The sequence below is a fragment of the Bombus huntii genome, chromosome 8 (genome assembly GCF_024542735.1).
Source record: "Bombus huntii isolate Logan2020A chromosome 8, iyBomHunt1.1, whole genome shotgun sequence".
Lineage (NCBI taxonomy): Eukaryota > Metazoa > Arthropoda > Insecta > Hymenoptera > Apidae > Bombus > Bombus huntii.
Window position 1 is genome coordinate 9,176,780 of NC_066245.1, and position 24,212 is coordinate 9,200,991.

General features: G+C 35.1%; 4 protein-coding genes across 10 annotated transcripts in view; 3 read left to right on the top strand and 1 right to left on the bottom strand.

Moving 5' to 3' along the window:
- LOC126868316 (KN motif and ankyrin repeat domain-containing protein 2) overlaps nt 1-15,845 on the top strand; it is a 70,658-nt gene extending 54,813 nt beyond the window's left edge. For 3 of the 4 annotated variants that reach the window (XM_050623641.1, XM_050623640.1, XM_050623642.1), the window contains 6 exons: nt 8,346-8,464; nt 8,562-8,642; nt 9,765-9,992; nt 11,177-12,414; nt 13,214-13,811; nt 13,896-15,845. In XM_050623641.1, coding sequence (XP_050479598.1) covers nt 8,346-8,464; nt 8,562-8,642; nt 9,765-9,992; nt 11,177-12,414; nt 13,214-13,811; nt 13,896-14,342 — 2,711 coding nt within the window. In that variant the 3' untranslated portion in view covers nt 14,343-15,845. Of the gene's footprint in view, nt 1-434; nt 1,501-8,345; nt 8,465-8,561; nt 8,643-9,764; nt 9,993-11,176; nt 12,415-13,213; nt 13,812-13,895 lie in introns of those variants that run through there. The other variant, XM_050623644.1, reaches the window with a different exon arrangement.
- Nucleotides 15,846-16,232: 387 nt separating this feature from the next.
- On the top strand, nt 16,233-17,954 carry LOC126868338 (BET1 homolog). Of its 3 annotated transcripts, none has more exons than XM_050623680.1 (4): nt 16,233-16,390; nt 16,744-16,821; nt 16,897-17,060; nt 17,144-17,954. In XM_050623680.1, the coding sequence occupies exons 2-4, from the start codon at nt 16,803-16,805 to the stop codon at nt 17,297-17,299; spliced, it is 339 nt and encodes a 112-aa protein (XP_050479637.1). In that variant the 5' UTR covers nt 16,233-16,390; nt 16,744-16,802; the 3' UTR covers nt 17,300-17,954. The 3 variants fall into 3 exon arrangements, with proteins under 3 accessions (XP_050479637.1, XP_050479639.1, XP_050479638.1); XM_050623682.1 differs by lacking the exon at nt 16,233-16,390 and adding an exon at nt 16,397-16,577; XM_050623681.1 differs by lacking the exon at nt 16,233-16,390 and adding an exon at nt 16,599-16,660.
- Nucleotides 17,955-18,106: 152 nt separating this feature from the next.
- On the top strand, nt 18,107-19,414 carry LOC126868326 (probable ribosome production factor 1). The gene is made up of 3 exons (XM_050623662.1): nt 18,107-18,692; nt 18,781-19,045; nt 19,115-19,414. Exons 1-3 carry the CDS (start codon nt 18,116-18,118, stop codon nt 19,290-19,292), a joined length of 1,020 nt encoding a protein of 339 aa, XP_050479619.1. The 5' UTR covers nt 18,107-18,115; the 3' UTR covers nt 19,293-19,414.
- Nucleotides 19,322-21,337, bottom strand: LOC126868322 (tRNA (guanine(6)-N2)-methyltransferase THUMP3-like). Of its 2 annotated transcripts, XM_050623658.1 has the most exons (7): nt 21,169-21,337; nt 20,979-21,091; nt 20,390-20,852; nt 20,142-20,320; nt 19,882-20,061; nt 19,662-19,799; nt 19,322-19,593 (listed from the first exon to the last, which is right to left on the bottom strand). In XM_050623658.1, exons 1-7 carry the CDS (start codon nt 21,260-21,262, stop codon nt 19,435-19,437), a joined length of 1,326 nt encoding a protein of 441 aa, XP_050479615.1. In that variant the 5' UTR covers nt 21,263-21,337; the 3' UTR covers nt 19,322-19,434. The 2 variants fall into 2 exon arrangements, with proteins under 2 accessions (XP_050479615.1, XP_050479616.1); XM_050623659.1 differs by lacking the exon at nt 21,169-21,337 and having other exon boundaries at nt 20,390-20,864.
- Between the last annotated feature and the right edge of the window lie 2,875 nt (nt 21,338-24,212).

The window sequence follows — 24,212 nt, forward strand, 5'->3', positions numbered from 1 at the left end:
CGATCGATGGGCCCACGACGATTGGGACAACGATCAGACAACCAGGAAACGCGTGGCGCGTGAAAGCGATGGTCGAGCGAAAATGCCGATCGATGGTCGGCCGACTAAACGTTCGAACGCGCCCGAGGTCGTTTAAAATGTTGTTCACGCGCGTAAACGCGATGCTTTTGATTCGACGATTGCACCAGCGGGTTCGTTTATACGGCACCATACACGATTTAATGCATCGCGGTTAAACTAGATTATTCGACCACCTCGAGCCTGCTATTTTTGTACTTCAAAGAGATAGACTCGCGAGAAGCTTTGCGCTTTGATAAACATTATGACGATGCAGTATTACGAAATTGCAAAACCAGAGTATTACCGAGAATTGGAACGATAATACTACGCTTTACGCTTACAAAACGTACGAAGCTTGAAAGATTTTGCGAAACTAATTATTAATCTGTTTGGTGAATTGTATCTTAGGAAATTAGAAGTTAATAGTAAAAACAGATTTTCATCGATTTCATTTACGTCAAATATGATGTAATTTATTTGTACAAGAGAAACGAAAGAAGATAAGAGATAAGAAGAAAGGGAAAATAAGTGAAAATAAGAAGGAAAAAAGAAGAAACTTAATTGTCAAATTAAATTGTACTGAAACAATCACGAAAATATAGCAAAATATCTAGCCAATGTCTTCCCGATGTCCGCGAATCGTTGTTGCCAAAACGAAGCTTCGTAAGCAGACAGTTTAGACGAATTAGAGAGGGTGAAGCATTATTTCCACGGCGATTAAGAAATCGACGAGCATGCATGCACCACGCATACACGCTCGTCAGTCAGTGTACCGTCGCTACGGGCAAAGAACAGGAGAAGAGGCACATTTCCCCTCTCCATTCACCTCATCGCGAGTAGTCAGAGTCCTGGTTGGCTATAGCCCAGAGTTCGGCGTCACAGTCAAACGCAAACAGTGGCCGCGGCAAAACAGTGGCACGAATGCTGGAAAAACCAACGACAGAAACCCCGGACACGGCATGCGATCCATGGGGATCCAAATCGAAGAGAATCGGCTGCTCTGATTATCAGGGCAATTCGATTATCGCGCGATTCTCAGCCGGATTCATTGCGTCACTGCACGATCGATCGATCGATGCGACAACGAACGAACGAAACAACGACTAAGCACCGGACAACGAACGATGCAACCGCTTTAAATCATCATGTTCGGTTTTCCACTGACTGATAATCGAGAGAAAGTTTTCGAGTTTACCACGAAGTCACCAGCAATTCGTGTGATCTAGAGTGCGTATGGAAATATCGAATCTTAGAGGAACATCTTGTTACCAGGATTTGGATGAATAATTAATTGGTTTTTACACCTGTGGACAAGTGTTTCGTTTCGATAGTTTGGTTCTCGCGGGTCGAATAGCGGTCGAGACATTGGCAAAATGGGGGTGAAGAATTTTATTATGAAAAGGATACCCTTCTGCAAGATGAAGGCGAAGAGGAAATACCGTGAGCCTATTTTTCTTACTTTCCTGCTTTTTCACATTTTGTCGAGCGGTACGAGTAGGTCGCGATCGACGATGCTAAGGAATTACGACGAAACGTTTATTTAGTTAAATATATATATATATATTTCTTTTAATATTTATCTATTTTACACGATGATCATATGGAAAAATTTCATATTGCATATATTTGAAATTTCAACGATAGATAGTGGCGAACAATACACAAGTCTCCGCGTCTGTTTTTCTTCGCGATATCTACGAAACGTTACGATAACAAATTCTTACGTCATATCGATTTTTCTCATCATATTTTTGCGTGAATTATCGTCTACTGTTTGCATATCGTTTCGCATACTCGTACAGCTCGAATCTAACCGCTGCTTAGACTAGACTTTTCCTACCAGAGACGCGCGTGTTTCAACGTCAACAGCAATTAAAAGATACTTTATCTGAAGGCTAAAACAAACGAAGAATTCATTATCATCGCGATAGGAGAATCGTGCTACCGCGTGTTTGGCCACTTTGACCCTAGAAATTCGTATCTGTACGTTTTCTCGCCTCCCCTCCAGAAAGAAAGAGGAAGAAACGAAACGTCCGGCAGTAATCGAATGGAAAGTGGAAGAAATTTTAATGGATACGATCTTTCGTTGGCTAGCAGTTCGTTTAATTAGAGTGTTTGACATGGAATCAAATTATATAGGAATCGCGGATATATCGGAAATTATTCAGAGGCAACCGTTCCTTTGCTTTTTCCTTTTTTACCCAATCATTTCGAGGATCTTTTCGATTCCTTCGAATTTAAGATCGTCGTAAATTTATCGTCGATAAATATCGTTCATTTGGAGTTGAATTCGACGAGCTAATACCATCGGTTAGAATTTATCATCTGTCACTTATAGATTAACGATCATATTAAGAAAGAGGAGATTCGATATAAACCACGTGAATTCAATGTTACCACAATGTCGCAATAAGAATATCAAAATCTTAGATATTATTGATCAATATTATCGATAAATAGCCAGAATATTCGTTTAATTTTCTCATATGCGGGAAAAGGTATCACGAAAACTACCGGAGACATAAGATTATCGTTACAGACATCTTCTGTTCCATCCAAACAATTTTTCGGTAAACAAATTCTTTAGAAAGATCCCTGTAACAGTTTCGTTCCAAGTATATTTAGATTCTAAATTCCTATAGTCTCATAAATAACGAAACTAGTTAATCGTTAGGAAAATGCATTGAATAATATGAAAATTTAATGTTTTGATTAAATACACGACATTACGAAGAAACTACTTATATTCTCTTAAAAATTCGTATGGGAAAGAAAAATGTTTTGCTCGTTTATTGCTACAAATCCTTCAATTTTTGAACAGGAAGAAGAAAGGGAAAATGAAGGGAAGAAATGTCGAGGACCAGTCGAGTGCTCCTTTTTAATTTGACTTTCACGACCGATGACGGTTGTTTCTTTTTTGTTTTTTTTTTCTTAAAGGAATATGTACTTGTTTCTAATCCACATGTACAACGTACGCGAGAAACCAGCACAGTTTCATCCATATAAAGTGCAACGTAACGATTACGCGCCATTATTTACATGGCTGGATCGTTCGTGCATCCTTCGCGTTGTCACGGCCGCGTGAGGACCGTGTCGAGTCCTTTTAAGGATATTCAATAGCGCTAGAAGGCTGCGTAAAGCTCCTCACTTCCTGAACAAATTTTTCGTCAACGTAGATGTTACATGTCCTGTCAGTTTCTAAAGTTGCTGAGATATCAAATTATAATTGGGAAATTCTTTGATGGAACTGCAAGAACTTAACTTCTTAACGAAGATTGATTTTCACGGTGATCGCTAGTATATTTTTCATTAACCTAGATTTGTATAGCTTTTAATATAATTGCTAGTATGTCCCAATTGGTCTCAGTGATGTCAGTAACGTTATGTATATATATTTTATAATAGCAAAAATAATATATAATTATGTTATATATATCGTATAATAATCCAGCAATCGTTTTAAAAATGACCTCTTAAATATTCGGGTTATATGGTTGCATCGGTCTAGAAAGAGATAAATAAATGGTCATATTTGTGAAATTTTTGATATTTTGAAATGCTAGCGTAACGGTGTTTTTTTAAAGAAAATAAACGTTTTATATGTATATAACCGATTCAGGGGAAAAAATAACAGTACAAGGGATAAAGTGAAAAAGAGCAATATGAAAAGCAACTTTCAGTTGGAAGAATCGAAGGATTTGAAAAATCTGTATGTTCTTTTTCCAAATAATATTCGTTCAGCCAACGCGTTAAAGTAAACTCGGTAAAAATAATGGAAAGAAGTTTCAAAGGTAAAAATTGATTCTAGAATCTCCTGTGATTTGAAGAGTAAGCTGTTAGAAAGCCGATTTAAATCTATGAATTTTATAGCGAGCAACAGGATCGATCGATAACGGCCAAGTTTCTTCGTTCCGCGTGCTGCAGGTGCACCTTTGGGTGCAGAATTTATTTCTAACTGTTCTCATACGAACGACTGCTTGGGTAATAAACTCGTGTTGATCTTATAACAGTCGAATTTACGAGCTATTTTATTTCGTTATAAGGGAAATTGAAAAATATCATCTTATAAAGGGAAACGCAAAGGAACAAGATGAATAAACATCTTCGATACTTTCATCTTGTTGATAAATGGCAGATCGATCCGATCTTAAAGCGTACCCTTTGTACATCGTGTTGGTTGTCTCAATGAGCCTGCGAGCCTTCGATACTTGTTAATTCTGTATCCTCAAAAAGGTCAACGAGGTAGTCCTAGATTTCTCGAGAGTCTCAATAGCGAAGCTTTAAAAGCAGACATCGAACGTCCATTGCTTAAACGACTTAAACAACCGATTAATTCGAACGAAGAAGTAATCTGTCACAAAATTTATGCTTTCATCCAGTTAGCTGAAACAACTTTAAACCCCCTTCTTCGGATTCAAATTAAATTCCACTAACTTGACTTCGAGTCCTTTTACTTAAATTTAAATAACTTGACTAATCCGTTTAAGGATTAACGAGATCCAACGGAAGCCGGATTATTACGATCACGAGTCTCGAATATTTTACTTTACCCTTGCTTTACCCCTTTCTGGTATTTATGCAACTTTATATTTCCATGAACGTAGCTAAGAAACTAGAATTTAAAAACAGCGAGATAGTTGCTTTGCCCTGTAATCCTTAAATTTTCCATAAATGCATAAAAATCCACAACTTAGATGTAACTAAAGTTGCTTGACAAATAAAGCCGTTTAACAAAATAATTACACGAAATAAGAACAAATATAGCTTGGAAAGCGATCACGCAGTATGCAAAATTGACCGATCGTTCGCCGTCCAAGAATCAAAGTTTTATGGCCTTTTCTCTTCTATTCTGTCAATCCGCTTACTCGGCGCTTATTCTCAAATAAAATATGCATACTTCGATGCCTGACCGATTTCATGACTTGGTTATATAGCTTGCGTCGACTGTAACGAAGGGAAAAAGTGGCACACGATGGATGAACGTTGTTCTGCGAGAGCGCGTGACGCGATTCGCGTGCGGCAAACCCCTTGGCATTAGGCCGAGCCTGAGACACGTGTGTCACGATATCGTCAAACGCATTCGAAATGCCGCGTCTGGCGCGTTTCTTTATTGTCCAAGCTCGTTTCCATGCAGCCACGCGGTCCGTTACGCAACAATCAATTAAAAGAAAAATTGAACGACAGCGCAGGTGAACACCGCTGCCGCAGTGCTTGCGTAACGTACGCTGTTTCTCCGTCTGTTTCGAGTGGAGAACCGTATTGTTACGAACGAGGGGTGTACGCGGAAAATTAGATTGCTGTTCCCTCGGACTTCACATGCAGATAACGCGTAATCCTATTTTTTAGAAATGGAGACATCAATTAAAATTTCATAACGTGTTAGAATTCATCGTTCGTTTCGTTTTAATTAAATACTGTTACGAGCAATATATTTTTACGATCGAAATAAAAGACCAGATACTCTATAATTTAAATGGCAAAATTACGGATCTCCTTTTAATCGAATCGTGTTAATCCGCGAACGAGTCAGGACCAAACGATTTAATCGACATTTATTTATTCAATAGTATTCTGCATAAAATATCTTGCAATTTTTAAGTCATCGTAACTGCGAATGACAACTGCACGCAGTGACTAGTTCGGACGTTTAAACGACCGTGGACGTGAATAACACAAGGTCGATGACCTTTTGTAGTCGTTAGATGATCTTGAATATCGATTGCATGATCTCGGTGAACCCATTTGACCTCCAAATGCGTTTCGACGATATAATCTCAATGACCCCACTTAGCTCTCAAATAACCTAGGACTCTGATAATATGATCTCAATCATCTTTTAGAATTTTCTGATCACCTCAAGCGCTAATGATTTCGACAAATGCGTTTATCTATGCAAGTATCTTCTGTTCGTTACCCTAATGTTTTCATGGTCGAACGACGTGTTTACGCAATTCTTCAAAAGATATTTTATATCTATGTAAAATCTTGTGCACGTGGAAAAAGTAATTTCCACGGCTGTCCAATTTTTCCATCGCGATATTTCTACGCCTTCAACGAAACAGGTGTCCCATTAACCTATTCGTGTGCGTATTACGTGACGCATTCTGCGTAACTACGGTAATTAAACATCGCGCTAAAAGCTATCGCTATGTTGCACAGTGTCCAATATTTTTCGCCGCGCTATAAGAACTTTCTTATACCTTTTGCAAGCAACATGTACATTCGTACGCATTTTCTATTTAATCGATACAATTTCATCAGCTGAGATATTTACTTTTCTCTTCTCTTCTCTGATGAATCGGTTACACGACTTCGCTATCTGTATCGAAACGTATACAGGGGGAATTTGGATATTCAAGGAAGACATTATCGCAACGAAATGGTCCTACTGTCCATTTTATTACTTGTATCATCCTATACGTCGAGTTGTAATACTGGTGGATACAGAACCCATAGCAAAATAAGAGAAAACATCAAACCAACAGAACGCAACTCTGACACCGCGTAACACAGGTGTAAAATTGTAAATATGGTAAATATTCGTAAATATTGTAAACACTTGTAAATAACCCTATTTGACACTCTCCCCCCCCCCCAAAGTCACACAGCACCCAAAAAGCAAGCTACCGAAGCGTCCTGTTCTGCAACCTAGTTTTCAGGACAGAAAAAACAAAGACAAAATCACACAGAAGCTCCGCTCCCGCAGCGGCTTAAACCTAATAATCATATTAAACACGAAAAATGTAAAGCGCCGACACACATCATAACATGGCTACGTCGTACCGTCGCGTATCGGTACTTTTGCCAAAAACATCACTACAAAAATTCACCGTTTATTGTGAACACCAAAAGGTATTTAACAAACTTGTATCTTGGGCTTAATAAACATAAAAAAAAAAAATACGTCGAGTTGTACGTTACTATTATACATCGTATTGCACATATTACAGGTGCGATTCGTATCGTATATTTGGATAATATCAATAATAATATCAATCAAATATTCATTCGCTCGTTAATTTAATCGCATGAAGTATTTGTTTGTATTGAGGGCGGCATACTTGCGTTCGTTATCAATAACGAAATGTTTTACTTCATAAAGTTTCGTAGAATTATTTGAATAATTAAATTAAGGAGAGAACGATCAAACCGATTTCAACGGATATATTGAGAAAACCTTCGGCTAAAATAACGTACACTCTCATCGGAGCAAAAATCGAACAATTCTGTTTTCATTAAGCAGCAATTTTTCCGAATGTCGCGTGTAATACGTGTTTCCTTTTTCTAATAAAGCAGAAAAATTCTGCTCGCTTTAATAAAGAACAAAGCGCGATATGAAGGTCTGACTTCATTACATAGAATTGTGTTTTAATACGAATTTCTGTGGCATTCGCGAGTAGACATTCTTATAATTAGAATCATTCCGTCGGCTGCCAGTTGAAATTAAATTCAGGATTGAATCCACCAACTTTAATTACATATCGTTCACGTGCGATTAATTGAAATATGTACCTGAACGCGCGTGAGATTTTTTTAATATTTCCTGGTTTCGTGCAAAATGTCAAAAGCAAGATCCTTAGTCGTTAAAAAGTACAATACGCACGCGATAGTAGTGGCACGTACATTACATTTTCCGTATATACTCCACGATTGTAAGATAAATTGAAGAGCTCGTAACAAAAATAACCCTTGTCCGTGTTTGTCTCTTCCCAAAGAAACAAGATACTTGGCATACTTTCGACAAAATACTTGCCATATTGTACACGTGATCGTTGTAGACCGTGGTTACACCATAGATGAAATGTATCTAATTAAATCAGCAATTTAAATCAGAAGTTATGGAACCTTGATAAAGACAATTTTCGTTGAAGTGGTCACCGCTTCTAAGAAAACTCTACATCTGGTCTTTTTTAGTTTTCTCAAGCACCGAAGCCATCGACAGCGTGTAGACAAAAGACTGCGACGAGGACAGACCATAAACAGTAGACAGACGACGTTGGCTTGGGGGTTTTCAGTTATTGGGTAACACAGCTAGCGTGCGGATCTGGACCAGCTCAAATTGTATTCTTACTTATAATTACACTTCTATTTAAATATATTTTCTGCCTTACAATTTATCCACCAGTTTTCTCCGTTTACACGTCGAATAATCTCGACAATTTTAGATCCTTTTAATTTTCATCCGATGATAAACGAGCACATGGACTAGTTTTTGCTATATCGATGCCAAAATATCAGGAATAAAAAATAAATTATGAAAATAACTAATAAAAATATTTCTCTAGATGGAACGAACACGGCCACACCAGCGCAGAACAACGCGCAAACGGAACACGCCGGGGGTGATTTTGACAACGCGAGCGTCGGAAGCGGAAATTCGAATCTCAGCACCGGCGCGCTACAGGTAGGAGCAACAAGTAAACAAAATCGAACTCGTACACTTGACGACGTCTACGACGGTAAGATCGTATTACTCTGAACGCAAACTTGTGTATTTGTAGAACATCAGAGAACAAATGGCGGCGTCGTTGGAACGGATGCGAGAGTTGGAGGAACAGGTCAAGGCAATTCCCATGTTACAGGTAAACAGAATAATTTTCATTTCAATCTGAACCGTTTTCCTTACTGTAAATCTCGTGAATCGCGTTTGTCCTTCTTTCGATAACGTAATCGTGTTCAAATCCCTACGGGAGGAGAGTCGTCCTTTTAATTATCGTAAACTCGTGACTCAACAACATAATGAACTTTGAAGAAGGAAAGATAATAACTTCGTACGAAGACTTTCGTTGTTCGTTGAACCGACACTCGAGAAATTCACATTTCGTTTAGCGTGTTTTTCTCGACGTTCGTTATAACACGAGTTAATTTCTTTCTTTTCATCGCGATACTTTCGTCAAGGAAATGTAATTACGTGTCGCAAAGTAAATGCTGACTGTTACAGTGGCACGTTCCGTGCCTCGCGCTTATCGGTAACACAAAACGATTATTCGAAAGCAAAGTTTTCATACAGTAAACATTGAAAAAAAAAATGTATCATCGTAACGTCAAAACTAAATTCGTCGATTTAATTTCAATTCCAAGGACAAACGTGTGGAACTAACCTTCTCTTCACGATCGATCAAACGATCTATCTTCTTCTCTGTCTATGCGATAAAAATAACTTGTTACAGGATCCCTTACGTTTGAATCATTTGACTTTCTAAATTCACCAAACGACTTCGATACATTCTTAAATTTCCAAATTTAAGAATCTTTAAAAATTCACCAAACATTGAACATCTGGACTTTTAAATTCACAGATTTCGAGATCTTGAAAAATTCCTCAAATCTTAAACGTCTAGAGCCTGAAATTTCCAACTTCCAAAGAGTCCGATTTATTAAACCCTGAGAATCTTTGTATCTTGGAAAATTCGCCGAACCTTAGACACCTAAACGCCTCTAAATCTCAAAAGCTTCGCGTTTCCAAAATTCCCTAAACCCCTGTTAAATATATGCAAATCTCTAAGAGTTTAGCAAACTCGAAACACCTGAACCTCCAAAACCCCAAGTGCCTAAATTTCGAAGTATCCAAAATTGATCAAACCCTTGACTCTACACCATGCAAGTAGTTCCCCCGTGTCACCGAAACGCTAAACAGCAAAACCGACATTAGACGGTTACCCGAATGCCATAACATTTCCCTTTTGACGACGTCTCCAACGCAGGTGCAAGTGTCGGTGCTGAAAGAGGAGAAGCGGAATCTGCTGCGACAAGTGGACGAGCTGAGCAAAACGAGGCAGTACGACGATAGCGTATTGCACAGGCATCGCAGCCAGTCTTTCTCGGAACAACGCGACTCCCAGCGAAATCTGAGGAACACGGCCACTCCAACGAGAGACATGGGAACGATGTGCGGCGTAATGACACGGGACGTCGGTGTTTCGCACCAGCAGGTACGCCGTCGACTTCCGTTTCACGCCGTTTTATCGGCCCCCTCGATCTCCTTTTGTTCTCGCTCTCTTATGTTCCATCGCTTGAGAAACCGTAACACGTTGAGAACGCGGCGTCGAATCAACTTCAACGGACCGAGGTGGAAAATTTGCATATACCCGATGCTCGGCTACCTTTTAATTGCACTCACAGCGAAATAGTTAGGCGAATGTTGCTTTATCGGATCTGGTGAGAAAGTATGGGGCTTAAATTCGCCGTTGAAACGCGAGCCCGTCTCTTTTCGGCAGGATGATTCTATGCAATTAATTTCATGCAGTTTCTACTTCTTGGGTTTCTTATGAATATGCGCGAGCCACCTTTCTATTAGCTTGTTACCATTTGCATGAAAGAAAAGTTTTTCGAACGCAACCGTCCGTTTTACTTGATTTTATTCGAGGCGGAATAAATTAATCGGTAAACATAAAGGAGTAATAATAGACGGTAATGCAATGGTTTTTATTCGACGGTTTATTTTATCAAGTCTCCTTTACGAGTTAGCTCTCTCTTTCTCTCTCTCTCTCTCTTTCGGTTGCCTGGCATCTGCTGATTCTAATTACGAGCCCGATATTCCGCTTCCTAATACGCGTTTGTATTTATAGCCGAACGAAAATGGGTCACCGTGCACATTTCGTTTGCATCACACTTTTACGCTGTAATTGAATTAAAGGTTAAGTCGATAAAATCTCCGCGAATTTTCTCATCGTGCCAGATACGTCGCTTACGTAAATCAAAATAAAGTTTGCATCGAAAACTTTGTTAGAAAACTAGCTGCGAACTGGGTAACTAACTTCCGCCGATTAGCTTCCGCGAAGTAGTAATCTAGTATTCTCTAGGCTCTTCGTTCTAAAAGCCAAGGGTAGCATTGTAACTAATCGAATAAAAGAAAGATACGTATTCGCGCATAAGTATCAGGACATCTACTTGTTATATTTATTCATTGACTTGCACAAATTTTATTTCATCTATATATATGTGTGTGTGAAGATGACAGGGAAAGAACACAATGAGTGACGTTTAATAATAAAATAATTAGAAAATAAAAGCAGTAGATAGCATTCGATTTGTACCAAGTATCGGGTATCCTAATACTTATGGCAGCGTACGTAGTACGTATACGTAGTAACACGTTGAACTGTCACGTGATCAGGTTCGAACCCGAGACGTCGGCATGATAACGAGCACCCCGATAAAACGATCCTTGCAAAAGAGTCGATTGCAAATCGAAGAAATCGTACCTGAAATTAAAGACCAGAGCACATTGTTCGACGATCGAACGTCGTCGAGCCTTGATAAGCTCTACTCGAGCGATTCCCACGACAGTTGGAGATCGACTTTAACACGTAACCGACGACTGTACGAAGACATAACGTCGGAGGCAAAAATGAGGAATCGTTTGAAGAGGAGCCCACTTCAGATAGAAACGATACCACCTACCGGCCCGAAATTGGCCAGAGATGAAAAGAAATTTCGCGATGTTGCAGTTAACACGAGGAACAAGTTAAAGAATCTTGTATACAGTCGATTTGTGATCGAGGATATAGCACCTGAAATAAAAAAAGAAGCGAAGAAAAGATCGTGTGGAACATCGACAGGGTTAAACATGAAAGACGTTTTAACGAAAGAAGATGTCGCGGTTATCGTGGATGATGCTCTCAGGATTTATAAGAGTACTTTAATTAAAGATACAGTGTCTAGGGGTTGTCAGTGTACTCCAGATCCGGTAAAAATAGTCGAGAAGAAGGATCAGTACATACAGGTGGCGGAACCATTTAAAATGAGAACGAACGTAGGAGTCATGGTAAAACCGAGAGTGTGTGAAATTGGAATCGAGGTTAGAACTGGCCCTGCAACGAGGACCATCGCTGTTGGTCCCGATCCAGTTGCTACTCAGTCGTTATCTTTACATTCGATGAACTCGAGAAGTCATTCGTTTAATTACGGCGATACTCAGCTAAAAAGAAAAACTACAAAATCTGTTAGCGTTATGGTAGATGATTTAGTGAAAACCACGGTAAAGAGTACCGACACTTCCGGTCTAGCGCCTAGAAAACGAGAGTTTGGTACTTCGCCGATAAAAAAGAAATTCACAGACGTCTCGGTCGGAGAGTCGATCAAACCACACATTTCTATCTCATGCGCTGCTAATTATTGCGATAATTGTAAGGAGACTATAAAGAATTTGGCGAAACAAATTGTCAACAACGCGGAAAATAATATGAATCACCAGAACACGAATCTCGTCTCGAGGATACCGAGGCCGTCTCAAATACCGTTGAACAATACGATAGATTACAGAAGACAATTTAAACGACAGGATACGTATACGAAGATACCTGCAGGTGTGATTAGATATGATTCCGATAACAAGGAACAATATGACAATCGGTTAGTAACTCGTTTAATATCCCCGTTATTTTTCTCTCGTCTCTATTATGTTAATTACTCTTCTCAATGAAACACGATGGTAAATCTTATTATTTAGATACTTAAAACCTTATGTAGATTAGAAATTGGTAATGTGTAATCGTTATTAATTCATTTGAATTACATATTAAGATTTATTTTTCCAAAAAATTATCTTATAAGATCGTTCGATATCTGTCGATATAAGCACTAGAAAATGTTACGTACGCCATCTATAGGGTGGAAAGTTCAGATTAAGGGTAGTTCGGTAAAAAAGGTAGTAAAGAAGTTGGCACCATGGAGAATCAATCTATCGTATAGTCAGTGACAATCAAGTGCATATCAAGGATTTGTTGGTTTTTTCGAACTCCATGGTTGCGCGTCCTATGCGTCATAAGTATTTTCACGGAGCAGAGCGCAGAGGTCAAATCGTAAATAACGTCGTAGAGGTCAGTGACAGAAAAAAGTGCACTTAAAATCATTGCGATTTCGCTATGGTGAATAAGTAAATCGTGTATCCGATCTCAACAAATCGATGCTGCAACAGCAGCAACAACAACACACTACCCGTTTAGTTAACGATACCGAACTCACCGAAATAAATTCTGCTTGTTTCGTTGAGAAAGGGTAATTGATTTCTTTTTAATCACTTTATTTTATTTGATCCTCTCCAATAAAAAAAAACGTATATTATATATTTTATACATTTTACATATTATATATTATATGTTTATTATATTTTATATATTTTTATATTTACATTTCTCCATACTTTTTATAGTATCCAACAATTGCAAGGAGAGAAAAGAAAAGATGATAAATCAGAAGAAATATATAATACAGAAAAACAAGCAGATAGTGAAGAAAAACACGAACTTCCAGAATCTGCATTGTTCCAACCTATACAAGAAAAACCCAGGAAGAAAGTTGAACCATCGAAAGAGATGCAGGCCGCCATGAAGGTTCTTAACGACAGCTTTAAAAAATCTCCTAGTAAAAATATCTCTCATCAAATGAAAAATGCTATTAATATCATCCAACAAGAATGGTTCAAAGTTTCAAGTACAGTAAATGCCAATCCCTTAGAAGTTGAAGATTATCTAGATTGTTTTGAAGAATGTTCAAGTACTTTATTGGAGTATATTGTTAATATGACTGACTCAAGTGGGAACACCGCAATGCATTATGCAGTATCTCATGGAAATTTTGATGTTGTATCTATACTTCTTGATTCAAAAGTTTGCGATATTAACAAAGCAAATGTGGCCGGATACACGGCTGTGATGTTGGCAGCTCTTGCTGAAGTCAGAAATTCCACTCATGCTTCAGTGGCTAACAGGTTATTCCAGCTTGCAGATGTTAATATTCGAGCAAAATTAGTGAGTACTTTAAGTAATGACTTTAGTATGATTTTACTTTGTGCCTTTTTTTTTTGTATACTTAAAATTTGTAATATTTTTCAGCATGGTCAAACTGCCTTGATGTTGGCAGTATCTCATGGTCGCAAAGACATGACACAGTTACTTCTGGATGCTGGAGCAGCGGTTAACATTCAAGATGAAGATGGCAGTACAGCTTTAATGTGTGCCGCGGAACATGGGCACACGGACATCGTACGATTGTTACTTGCGCATCCAGACTGTGATCCATCGATCGTTGATATAGATGGTAGTTCCGCTCTAAAAATCGCGTTAGAAGCAGGCAATCGAGATATCGGTGTATTACTCTATGCACACGAGCGCGTGAATAGAGGAACAAGTCCATATTCATCGATGAGACGTAGTAGAAGAGGTTCCAAACCAACAACACCTACCGGCCCTTCCCCTTCAGCTCCCGTAAGCCCAGCTCCATCCCGGCGAATTCATTCTTCAACAGTTTCCTTAAACACCTCAAAATATTCTGCTAAATAATTTACAATATTCGAAGACTTTTTTTATTGATATTTAACGTACTAGTAAATAATTTGAATTATAATCGCATCATACAAGTAAGCAATAATACAATCGGCGTTCCGTGTTTCCTATATTTATTGCTAACGTGTTTTAGTATTTATCGTCGATTTATAATATTTTAAGATTTTAATTTTTTAAGATGAAACAATCATGTTCTTGCCTAATCATTCATCAGTCTCAGCGCAAACATTTAATTTAAGATGTGTATTTAACTGCTCAACTTTGTATACAATTATTCAAAAAAGGTTTGAGGATGTTTTGTAAAGTTAGTCCATAGAAAAGGTATCTGTGAAACGTGTTGTTTCATATCGTTAGTAGATAGGAGGGATTTGTACAAAATTTGAAACTTCTTTCTAGGTGCTATCAGAGTAAAAGATGAATCCATTTTCATTGTTAATAAATTTTATACGATGTCACGATGACTAAATGGTTAACTTCAAAATTCAATTTTTACATTTTTAGAAACCATGTGTGAAAGTACAAAAAAATTTCTTATATATAAATACGAGCCCACACAGGGAAAGAATTAAGTACGTAATGTCTTCCAACATCCTGTGGCATTGAACATTCCAAAAAAAAAAGAACGAATCAACAAACAATCCGAATTTCTTGTCGCAGAAAGTTTTTCTTATATCTACTCTATAACATATTTTGTAACTGTCAGGCCTAATTTCCGTTAAATCCTGGGGATCAAACTATCAATAGAATAATTATGTACTGATACACATAGAGGAAAACGATACAATATGTGTAATGATTATATGGTGCACAAATACGAGATTTCTAATTCCCGTGACTATAATGTTGAATTTATATACGGAGAAATTTGTAGAACCTATTGGTGATCGTTCGATGTTGAAGTAGAAATGTTATAGATGTGAAAGTATAAATATAGCATCCGTACATAACAACAAAATATCGGAGGGCATACGAGGAAAATTTACTAAGTTTAATAGTTGTTGAAATTATTTCAGGATACAGTATATATATATATATACATATACATATATATTATATATTATATTATATAGAACAAAATACAAAAGATGTAATTTCATTTCATTCCTCGTTTATCTGTGTTACCCTCGTGTTAGGAATTGGATGTATAAGAATAATCTTAACGTTGAACGTATTCTTACATAGGGTTGTGAATATCTAGAAATAACGAACGTATTTAAGTTCAACATCAAAGATTTAGGTTTAACGCTGTAATGAGTATTCCTATCGTTAAGGATTTATATTAACGTTAAGTGACGACTATGTATCAAAGATAGTACTGAATCAAGTAATAGACTCGTAGGAATCTAGAAATTAGATAACTACTTTTCATTGTTTGTGCCTTTATATTTAACATAATATTGTAATTGATAATAAAATCGAGAAGAAACAACATAAGATAATTGTATGATACTACAATTTACCAAAAATTAATGTAAACAATACATTATGAATTAATCGAAATCCTCACTTTATCTTATAAACTTATATGAAACCCTTAACCGTCATAAATGTACTAATGATAATAAAAAGCAAATTTTGGTAAAGTTTAATGTCCTATGATCAGCAAAGAATATTTTATCGATAAAATATAAATTGGATCAATTTAATATACATATACGTTATTAGAAGTTCAGCATTTTGATAGTAATAGTCCTTTTTCAAATAGAAATATATTCTCATAAAAACTATACATTGATCCCAATATTATTTATTTCAAAACCGTAATTTTAAATAATACAATCATATATATTTGATTGTTAATAGTTTGAACACTTTACATCATATTTGAAATCCGAGTTAAAGTAGGTTAAAGTTTCGAACTTCGAAGTTGGCAACCCTGATTGATAATGATGATCAGTGCTGATTACATATCATGATCATGACCGTAACGTGACGTTGACATACATACGTCATATGTACATACATCACCACTCACTACGTTTAACGTATACATATGTGTATAACGTACATTATTTGATCGCTTCCTTGACAGTTCTTTTCGCATGGTTTGTAATTGTGTTTTAACATAATCAATATGTATGAAAACAGTTTAAATATTTTTATCAATTTCGTGGATATATAATATAAATTAAAACAAACAATTTGTTGTAATATTGCATATGACATGTTAATTTCTAATTCAAAATTTATGTGAATTAAAAATACAAATTTCAACGTAAAACTCATGTTTATGTGTGTTTCAATATTTTATCAAATTATTTAAAAATAGAAAAAAGTTGTAATAAAAGAAACGATAGATATTTTACAAATATTAAGTAATATTTATAATTAAAATATCAGCTGTTTGTTTAATTTATGTCTTACTGTATTAATATTTTGTGACACGTTTATTGTTTAGATTCACTATAATTTTTTCCTGCAAAAGTACATTAATTAACCGCCAAAATTGAGAATAAAATGCGAAGGACTCATTCAAGTAGGTTAACCTATGTTCAAAGTTCAATATAATGTTTAATTCTTATAACTTAATATGATTTGTATTTTATGATAGATTATGCCTATGAACCATTACCAACTACATCGAACGATGCAGAGTTGGAAGATGAGAATGAAAGAATGACAGATCATTTGAAAGACAAAATTCATGCCCTAAAGTCACTGTCGATTGACATTGGAAATGAAGTGGAATATCAGGATAAAATGCTCCGTGGAATGGTGAATAACACATTAGTGTAGATAAAAATCTATTGAGTATATATAGAAAATAGAAGTATATAGAAGAAACTTTTTGTTATCAGGATGAAGATGTTGAAAGGACAAGTGGTTCATTAACAAACGCAGTTGCACGTGTATTACGTTTATCTAAAGGAAGTCATACTTACTACATCTTATATTTAATGTTGTTTTCCATATTTGTCTTTTTCATATTATGGGTAACAGTGAAATTCTTTTAACTAGAACATTGTAATGTCAAAGGGGTATTCAAAAACAGGATTCATTCCCATGAAGTGTTTTATTATACACATGTTTATAATAATTTCCAAGTATAACATTTAATATTTGTGTATAAGAAATAACATTTTAAACCTATTTCAATAAGCTGTACAGTTAAACTTTAGCCGAATTCTATGTATAAAAAATTTTATCCTAATATTACATTTACATATACAGGATGTCAAAAAATTATTTGTCATAGTTTTTGGAGGTGATTTTTTTACCTTTGGAAAAGTGAATATCTGTTGGTTGTTGAAAACTAATGGAATTTTCACATTTTTTTCAGACAAATGGTTAAGTTGTGATCCGTGGTTCCTATGTGACTTTCGTTCTTCGTGATGCAATAAAAAATGAATTTAACCTTGAAAATCAGGTTAATTTTGCGGTTCACTTTTTTAACAGATCTCCACCGACCCGAAAATGTAGTCACCTTCCAAAACCATGACAAATAATTTTTTGATATCTTGTACATAAATTAAATAATCTATAAGAATGATCAAAAATATTTTTTATGTTAAGATAAAACGTATATATAGGTGTATACATATATATATATGTATATATATACATATTTAAATTTTTTAATGCGAAATAAAGATAATTGTATATCCGAAATTTTCGTCGAGTGATGTTTGAAGATTGGCGGCAATGAACTGCAACTAGATAGTAAATGGTAACCTGTTATAACCTGACTATCGAGTAGTATTTACGTGTAAGATATTTGGCTATACATGGTACTAAGTAATAACTTTATATCAAAATAAAACAAATAATTTATGAAAATGAAGCTCAAAAATTTACGAATAAATCCTTTGAGTCGAGTTCAACGAGGGAAAGAGGAAGGAGAACCAAGTACTTCAGAACACAAAACATCAGAGGTTATTTTGCCATCTGACAGCAACTTTAATCACATAAAATGCAAGGCAGTTCGACATCAAAAATGTCTGAAGTTAATGAAAGAGAAAGCAAAGGCCAAAAAAGAAGCCAAGAAGAAAAGAATTCAAGAAGGTGGTCCAAAACAAGTACCACATACTCTTGAGAGCTTAAGGGAGAAAGATGAAACTATTGTTTCTGGTGATATTGATGACGAAGAGAATGCAGAGCTTAAAGTTGATTTTGAACATGATGAATTTGCTCCTTTTTATAAGCATGCTTACGAACCTAAAGTTTTGATTAGCTTTTGTGACAATCCGACAAGAAAAACCAGAATTTTTGGCAGAGAATTAACAAGAATAATACCGAATTCTATCTCTTTATATAGAAACCGTTCTGGAGTAAAAAAGATGGTAAAAAGTGCTATAGCGAAGAATTTCACTGATATTGTAATTGTTAATGAAGATCAATGCAAACCAAGTATCCTTTGTATACATCTGTAACTGAATTATTTAGAACAATTTTGTATTATTTGTATATTTAATGTTTTCCTTATAAGTTTTCTTAGATGGTTTGTTAGTTATTCATTTACCTGATGGGCCAACAGCACATTTTAAACTTAGCAATGTTAAATTAACAGTAGATTTAAAACGGAGTCACAAAGAAATTTCTGAACATAGACCAGAAGTTATTTTAAATAATTTCACTACTCGCTTAGGTTGTACAATTGGTAGAATGTTAGGGGCACTGTTTCATTATGAACCTGAATTTAAGGGCAGGAGAGTGGTAACATTCCATAATCAAAGAGACTATATATTTTTCAGGCATCATAGGTATAATAATTTAGTCTTTATTGTGGTAGAATGCTTAATGAACATACAATTACACAAGTGATATTACAGATATCAATTTGACATGGAAAGGAATAAACCCAGATTGAGAGAGTTAGGACCTCGATTTACCCTAAAATTGCAGTCACTGCAACATGGAACATTTGACAGCAAATATGGAGAATACGAATGGATTATACAAGGAAAAAGACATGATATGGAAACGAGCAGAAGAAAATTCTTCTTATAAAGTTTATTTAATAAACTAAATAAAAGCTCTTTTATAAGAAATATAAAAATTTCCTTTTATTAAACTTTTACAAAATGTGAACTTGTAGATATAAAATACAGATATTTAAATTTATCTTTTAACACGAGTTAATAAGAATACCTTATTTCTTTTTGCGCATCATGTGTTTAATAGCTTTCGGTTTAAACTGTTCATAGGGTATATCTGTTCGTTTTAAGACATAAACTGCAGCTTGGAGACCACCTATATTTACACCCAAGGTTTTTGTTACATAGAACAAATCTCCAGCTGCTTGTAAAGCCTGTAACAAAGAAAACAACCTCAATCATAATTCTACAAAAATCTAATTTCAAAATTTTAATAGCGTACCATACTAAGACTGCGCCTGTCGTAAGTGAGTAAAACACTCCGACCTCTTAAGGGTTTCATAATTCGTCCTAACTCTATCAAGAATTGCTTATAAAGTATTCTATTGTCCATCATTCGTCCACTCCTTTTACCAAATGGCTATAAGGATTATTTAATAAAATAAATAAATAGGGTAACGTATAATAAAAATGTTATAATATTTAAATACTTCATCTAATACCATATCTGTAACAATAATATCAACAAAGGAATCTTTAAAAGGTAATTGTGAAACATTCCAATGTAGTAAGTCAATTTTACATTTAGAGGAAGATGCCTCTATGTTAGATTTTGTGTTATGTACAGCTTTTGGATGATTGTCCCCTCCAATAATATAAGATTGGCAATATACTAAAGCTGCCTGTAATTTTCAATATTAATAATTTTTATCTTTAACATAATATATTACGTTATATTGAAATACAAATGTATCTGTATTACCTCAATTGGGATGGAACCACTACCACACATTGGGTCAATTATTATGTCTCCTGGATTAGGATGAGCTAATCTTAACAAATTATAACATACAGTTGCTCTAAGAGTAGTTGGTCCAAAACACATGATATTCCTATGATGCTTAGATTCATGTGTAATACGTAACTGTGTTATCAATTCATCTATTCACGATATAATACATATTATCCTCTACAATAAAAAACAACCACATATTAATTTATTTCACTTACTGTCAATTACTTTACAAACTACTTCTAAATAATATGTCGATAGATCCACAAGCCACAGATATTTATCTTGCAATTCTCCTCCAATAGCTCTGGCAACCTCTGCCGATTCAAATGTATGTTTTCCAGTTCTTTCACACGTTACTCTATATCTTAATATTTCATCTTCCTTAGTGTCAGATGGATCTTGTCCTCTTTTTCTTCCTTTAACTGTGATTGGTGTAACAGTTGTGTTACAAAGCTTACGATCTTTTTCTGCTACATTATATTCATCAGTAGTTGGATATATTTTCCCTTGAAAACCAGTAATACTTTTCCAAGCGTTCAAAGCTTTTTCTAATTTCATATCATTATGCACAGCATCTTTAAATAATTGTAAATCAGCTTCTTTACTGTTTCCTGAGAATTCAAATTTTCTAACATCTGCGACAATATAAACATTGTCTATTGATCTCATCTCTTGTACCTAAAATTACAACTCAAATAAAATAATATTATTAATTCTCTTTCTGTACAATAATAATTTTACTTCACAGAAATAAATTTACATATTAAAAACGTCAGCTCTAAAATAAACAAAAAATAATATTACTTGTGCGAATTGATTCCAATATACGTTAAAATAAATCTTGCCGCGTTCCTTAACAATCTTAACATTTTTATCTAATTTCTCTTTGCATTCATCCACTGCTTGCCATTCGAAACCTAAAATTAGACGATTTATAGGTTACTCTAAGTAACCACGTGCCTTTAATCTTATTAATTAGGGAACATTTAGCTACCTGTATCTATTGTCGTTGCTATTATAAAAACATTATCGTTCTCTAATGATTCTATGAAAAGCTTTCGTAAATTCGATTCGTTGTCCTCATTCATGTCAAATTTTGTACTTTACATGTAAATTATATTATGCTTCATGAACACGTGATTATACACGTGACTAATATCAAACTAGCACCACGTGTCCCACTAATCAGATAAACTGCACTTAATTATAAATCTATAATATTAATTATAGATCAAATTAAATGATTATTATATTCTATTTACTTCTCATGCAATCTTTTACTGCTTATATTTTTACTTTACATAAAAATTAATTTTAATATAAAACAGAGCGTTTTAACGTTCTTTATAATTATTTGATATTATTAGAACATTAAAGCATTCCATGAACGCGAAAATCTATGTACCTCGAGATTTTAATACGCGAGTGAAAGGTAGCTAAAATCGCGCGGTTACGAAGTCCGTTTTTGTGCAAAATAAAGAATACCTCTTCGAAGCTCATGCATTCCTGATACAAGATGTCAATTTTGTTCAACAGTTTACAAAATTTCTAACTTTTACGAAATGTAACAACAAATGGTTATCAAACGCATTACATAGAACGAAAACCGGTACATATCGCGAAACGAATATTTTCAATAATTTTAACGGTATTGTAAATTTATATATAAATTGCATCTGTGTGCGCAGATATGTGCATTTTATCGAGCCGCCGTCAGACGAAAGAACAGCCACCGACACTGTTTTGTTATGTTCTAATTTATTTCGTTATTTACTTTTAATTGCGGTTAAAACACGCTAAAACTTCGTTAATTAAAATAAATTGAATTTTCTATATATATTCAGTCACTATATCCACTTTTGCAATAATTGTAATATATTTTTCGTAATTGCCATTCCAAAGGAGTTCGTATCTATATCACGAAGGATTAATTAAGTTTGATAATACAAAATAATCATAGAAGCTTCACACATATTGTTCGTCTGTTCACGTTGAGCAAAAGACAGATTGAAGAAATATTTAAAAAATTACTAAAAAATCTTAAGATTTAAATGACAACGATTCAATAACGAAAAGTCTTCTTATCAACAAGATAAGAGAAATTTAAGTACTCCGTGCAAAGGTGATCATAAATTCAAATATTTCATTTTATCGGTCTAACGATCAGAGAGGATCAAATGCAAAAGAAAATTACAAAAACGTAAATTAAATTGAAACGTTCAACCATTGTATAAACGATCGATTACAATATAATGATAGATTTTCTTTGGAAACGCGAAGGGTATCTATACAATCCCATTTTATAAATCCAATTGCGAAGTTTAACGATCCTTTCACGATGCAAATGAATATTCACGAAAAGCAGTCGGCGTCAGTTGACAGTTGCACTTATCCTCAATTTAATTCATCGTATAGATATCCCGCGAAATCAGTTTCCGTACTTCACGCGACGTTAAATCTCAGAAAAGTTGATTTAGCTTCAAATGTGAATAACGATGCAAAATTGTAACGATGAGATTTATAAATAGGAAAAATAATTAAATAATTAAATTTACTTAGTACACCGTGGAATTTGTTCCAATTTGTAATTAGAGTTTAAGTCAGACACTTTTAATGATATCGTATATATTAGGTTCATTCTCACCTAATTCTTTATTCAATTTAATCACATTAACACGTACATCTTATTCTTGCAAATGACGACGGCCAGCAATTTCGAGCCGCAATTAATTACTCAATTATGTCGAAAGAGATTATCGCTCAAAGTAATATGCATATGTATGTACATATGTCGTTATATTATAATACATAATATCGGTTTTGCTAACATAATCTTAAACTCCTTTGCCAATGTACGTACGAATTTTTTAATATATGCCAATGTTATTAATGTAAAATTTATCGTGACATATCTTCTCGCACGATAATTTGTCAATTATTAATATTAATGAATCTGCAGATTACAAATCGTAGCTCGTAAAAAGTAAAATTCTATCATAACAGACGTTCTTTCTAATTAATTTTTTATTTTAATTTTATATGTTACAAGTTAAATTACTAAATATTTAACAAGTATTTAGATGCAAGAAAAAAGCAAAGAGTAATCTTTACAACGTATTACAACTTAGCTTTGACTAAAGTTAAGCGACAACATTTTCCTAAACAAATCTCTGTCTTTAACAAAATAAAAATTGCAATATGTACATTAACCATATAAAATCGTATAAACCGAATAAATTTTAGAAAAATCCTGCAACAAGATATAGCACAAAATCTTCCATATCTCTCTCTCTCTCTCTCTTTCTTTCAGCAGAGAATTTCTCAAGAAACTGGAATTATAGCGTGTGAAGATGATAACAGTACAAGTTCCATGGTACAAGAGGAGCCTGGTTACGTTTATTCCGGCATACTAACACCGCTGATAACTCGAACGTCGCTTGTCATCGATAAGTAACCATGGTTTTAGTAATTCGTGTACGTTTCGAACGGTCTCTAACCTGATGATAAAATTTCAGACGGAGAAAAAAAAACGATGGAGATCGAAACGATGATCGTTCAATGGAGGTTCCAGTTATTAAATAAAAATCATCGTTCATCCGGAGTGTACGTGGAAGCGCTCGTTGATCTGGGACGCACGCAGGTAAATATGTAATTTCCTGTTATTCATAGACAATCGTTTGAGTATCCTGGATTAAAATCGATCATTAAATGGTTACAGGCTAAAGAGGGAGGTTACCACCGTGGAAGGTAGAAACTCGCGGAGGTGACTGCATCCCGGGTCATTTCAGGTCGAAAGTTCGTCGGGCCATACGTCTCTATACATAGAAGCGACTGAACCTCCCCCTCCTCTCTTGATCTTTCCACCCTTTCCTCTCTTTCTCGCGCATCCTGTCCCGTGGACTGACAGCTGAAGCCAGGAGTGACTGAAATATTCATCGGCACAAGGCGAACGAGGCGCGACTGAACGTCGATCTGTCAACCTCTTTGACTATATAAATATGGACTGCCATCGAGATTCCGCGCGTTATATAGATTTAC